The sequence below is a fragment of the Engraulis encrasicolus genome, chromosome 14 (genome assembly GCF_034702125.1).
Source record: "Engraulis encrasicolus isolate BLACKSEA-1 chromosome 14, IST_EnEncr_1.0, whole genome shotgun sequence".
Lineage (NCBI taxonomy): Eukaryota > Metazoa > Chordata > Actinopteri > Clupeiformes > Engraulidae > Engraulis > Engraulis encrasicolus.
In genome coordinates this window covers 33,473,967-33,477,762 of record NC_085870.1, presented here as the reverse complement: position 1 = coordinate 33,477,762, position 3,796 = coordinate 33,473,967, and the positions used below count along the sequence as shown (strand labels likewise).

The window sequence follows — 3,796 nt, the reverse complement described above, 5'->3', positions numbered from 1 at the left end:
TTGTGCCAGAAACATAGTTGTTGTTCTGTTATGATGCATGCTGTGTGCGAATGGAAATGTATTACGAATAGCCTATATTCCGGAGATTGCATTGTGTGTGCCTTATTTGGCTGGGTGTTTTGTCATTGTACAGTTTTGTGCAACATGTACTGTAGGCCAAAAATGTTGTCAAGCAGCTGAACCACTCTTCATTCATCTGTGTTTGTGTGTGTGAGAGAGAGAGAGAGAGAGAGAGAGAGACTAAACGTATGTAAGCATTTACTTTATGGTTATTTCCCTTGGGATTAATACATGTTTCTTTCTTCTTCTCTACTCTACTCTCACATGTCTGTAACTCATTGTTTTGATGTAGAGACCCAGTGCCATTTCAGCGACACAAAGAAAAGCGTCCAGACAAATACAGATGCACCATCATTGGGCCCATCAACTTCAACCCCCTCATTGGGCCCTTCAACCTCAACACCGTCCACAACACCCATCAAGAGTGGGCCAAGGCCAAACAAAAGACCTAGGTTGGAGGAGGAGGAGGAGGAGGAGGAGGAGGAGAGCATTGCAGCACCACCTGAACCCCTTGATAAAACCTATGACCCAGAACAGTCGATGACCACTGTAGGCGAATCCTCACATCTCTCGTATGTGTTACAGCCTGTTATTTCATCACATCTGTACATGAGAATGTCTGTAATAACAGTTGTACTGGCTGACTAATGATTATGTCAATTCTCTCTTTAATGTCTTCCAGTGGTACATCTTCAACATCTTCACCTGGATACAACGACAACAAATACATAGTGTTTGAGAAGAACCTCATGGAGCTGTTTGAGAAATGTCCAAACTGTCGCCGTGCAGCCGAGGTGAAGACTTTCAGACGGGGAACTTTTTTATCCGTTGACCAAAGATGCCACCACTGCAATTTCATCAAGCACTGGGAAAGCCAGCCATTGATGGGGAGCTCACCTGTAGGCAACCTCCAATTGTCAGCAGCTGTATACTGCACAGGATCATCTTTTAATCAAGTGCAAAAGGTAAAGTGCATTATGCATTTCAGTGTTACTCTGGGTCGGGGGGTACAGCCCTCTCTTGTTTATTCCACTGCCTCTCAGCCAACCCTTCCCCCGGTCGTTGACGGGCTACTTGTCACCTCTATCTCTACTGCTCCACTGCTCCACTCTTTGGTTGTTGTGTATCGTTTGAAGGATACGAGTACCAGGTTACTTAGGGATATCATCAGGAGGGCAGCATCACTGTAGCATGACTTATAACTATCTAACTGACATAGTGTAACTGTCATAAAATAGAATGTATCCATTAGGTGCGTGCACAAGTAAAAATGTCTGACGTGAGTCATGTCATTACAGAAACATTACACAAATGTTCTACACACACTACATGTGAATGCTTGTGAACAACTGATATTTCTTTATATGAAGTACCCATTTGCTTTCCTTTTTCCTTTCTAGGTCTTTAAAGCCATGCGGCTGCGAAACATAAGCTACTCTTCATTCCGTAGACATGCAACCCGTTACATTGAGCCAGCTGTAATACACAAATGGCACCAGTATCAAGATGGTGAATTGGAGTCCCTTAGGCACCAAAAACTGAAGCTTGGGGGTGACATGAGAGCAGATTCACCAGGTAAGACTCTTACAATTAGAGATACATGTAGCTGTATCCAGTTGTTTAGTAAAATAAAGCTATCACCTACTAATTTTAATCATGACTTTGTCATTTCTCCACCATGTCAACTTTAAAGGACACTGTGCAAAATACGGGACATACAGTTTGATGAATATGGAAAACAACAAAATCATTGCTCTTCAGTTGGTTCAGGTGAGAGTTATCAGTTTTATGCAATGTGACATCTTGAAAGAGTATTCTCATTTACCCATAACTGTACACAAAACAGTCACACACAATTTCTGGTAGTGAAGTAAAAGTTGTATGTCTTTTGCATTTTGTTTACAGAGCAATGAGGTTGGCGGGAGTCACAACATGGAGAAAGAAGGACTTATAAGAGGCTTGCAGTTGTTGGACTCCAAGGGCATGACTGTTGATTACATCGTCACCGACCGCCACCCACAGATTCAGAAGTTCTTGCGGGAAAAGAAAATAACGCACTACTTTGATGTCTGGCATTTGGAAAAAGGTATGTCTTGTGCTGACTAAAATGGAACAATAACAGTACTTGCCACATTATATGCTTATATATCGACTGAATGTCTGGATACAAATAACTTTTCTTTTCTTATTTGAATATATTTTTTAACTATCAGGTCTATCCAAGAAAGTTAGCAAGGTGGCCAAGGAGAAAGACTGCGAGGTGATCCAAAAGTGGCAACGAGGAATCAGCAACCATGTCTACTGGTGCGCAACATCCTCAACTTCAGGCTCTGAGAAGGTTGCAAAGTGGACATCTCTATTTAACCACATGCAAGATCAACATGTCCATGACAACCCTGAATTCCCTAAATGTCTGCATGCTGAACGCAAGAGCAACGCAAAGAAAAAGTGGCTTAAACCAGGTTAGTAATGTCATATTGCACTCCCTATGTATTGTGACAATGTATTGACACTGCACAGCCATTTACCTTTTCAATCATCTTCCAAATGTAGCAGAGTGGATATTATTATTATTTACGGTAAACCCAAAGCACGACTACGCCACTACGGAGGGTCAGCCGTAGAGAGAGATAAGACCCTTTAGTAAACCATTAAATAAGGACACACAAGTTCGCACATTGCATATCAGACAAAGACGTGAGTCTCATACATAGAATTTATTTTCTGTACAAATATGTATATTTCTAAATGCATGGTCAAAACATTATCTCAAACTCAGATCTCACAGTCTGGGACAGTTCCTCGTTCTCCATAAACCTGCAGTGTTTATGCAGTCACAGTCTTAGGACAAAACAAAGAAAGAAAATAATAAAACAAACCATGCAAGGTCATACACTACAAACAGGTTACACACAAGTGGTCAACAGGAGCTTGACCGTATTGAAAACACTTCACACACTTGAGCAAAAGAAAAGCCAGGCATGCATATTGAAGTTAATGTACATACGAAGAGCGAAGCATGCAGTATAAAGCGTGTGCGTAATGCACACACATAAAACACGGTTAAGCGAAAATAAAACGGTTTTAGTCCTGCAACGTGCACAATACTGATTGGCTTGATTGGAGGGGTGCGGGGAAAGTATACCCAACGTCAAGTCACTCCATTGACCCCATGCAGTAACACGCGCAACTCCTGACACTCGTGCGCATCAGACTTGATTGACAGGTCTAGACGCAAAGACCAAAAACAGCAGCCTGTAGAACGTGGCGCATGACTAGCCCAGCAGTCACACCACCGAGAAAGGGCCACTTTACGCAGCCAGTTCGCCGTGGTTTCCGAAGCCACCCACTCACACTCGTCGGACGACCGTCCACTGGTAGCACTCAACCCGATCAACACAGACATCCACACGCAGCTAGCCAACTCGTAGGCCTACCCTGCGCCACAGCACATCCAGGCACACCGGAAGGATTGGGGAAAACGCGTAATCTACCCATGCCCGACCATTTATTACAGAGTAAAAGTACGCTCCACCAATCGGAGATGAAACCAGGAAATTGGGGGAACAGTTCCACCTGTTACATTCTACCCCAAGGTTTTTGGGTCGTCGCCCCGACGACCAACTCAATTTTCCAATCAACGGGACTCAGGGTTTCACACACACGCGCGAACACACACGCACCATCTCCCCCCACACACACAAACACGCGCGCACACACGCAACTACAAAGCACC

The 3,796-nt window shown here is 43.6% G+C and overlaps 1 protein-coding gene across 1 annotated transcript; it reads left to right on the top strand.

The window, feature by feature from the left end:
- Positions 1-575: 575 nt before the first annotated feature.
- LOC134463456 (uncharacterized) lies at positions 576-2,527 on the top strand. The gene is made up of 6 exons (XM_063216652.1): positions 576-632; positions 743-1,025; positions 1,461-1,635; positions 1,754-1,830; positions 1,966-2,146; positions 2,274-2,527. Exons 1-6 carry the CDS (start codon positions 601-603, stop codon positions 2,525-2,527), a joined length of 1,002 nt encoding a protein of 333 aa, XP_063072722.1. The 5' UTR covers positions 576-600.
- Positions 2,528-3,796: the final 1,269 nt, after the last annotated feature.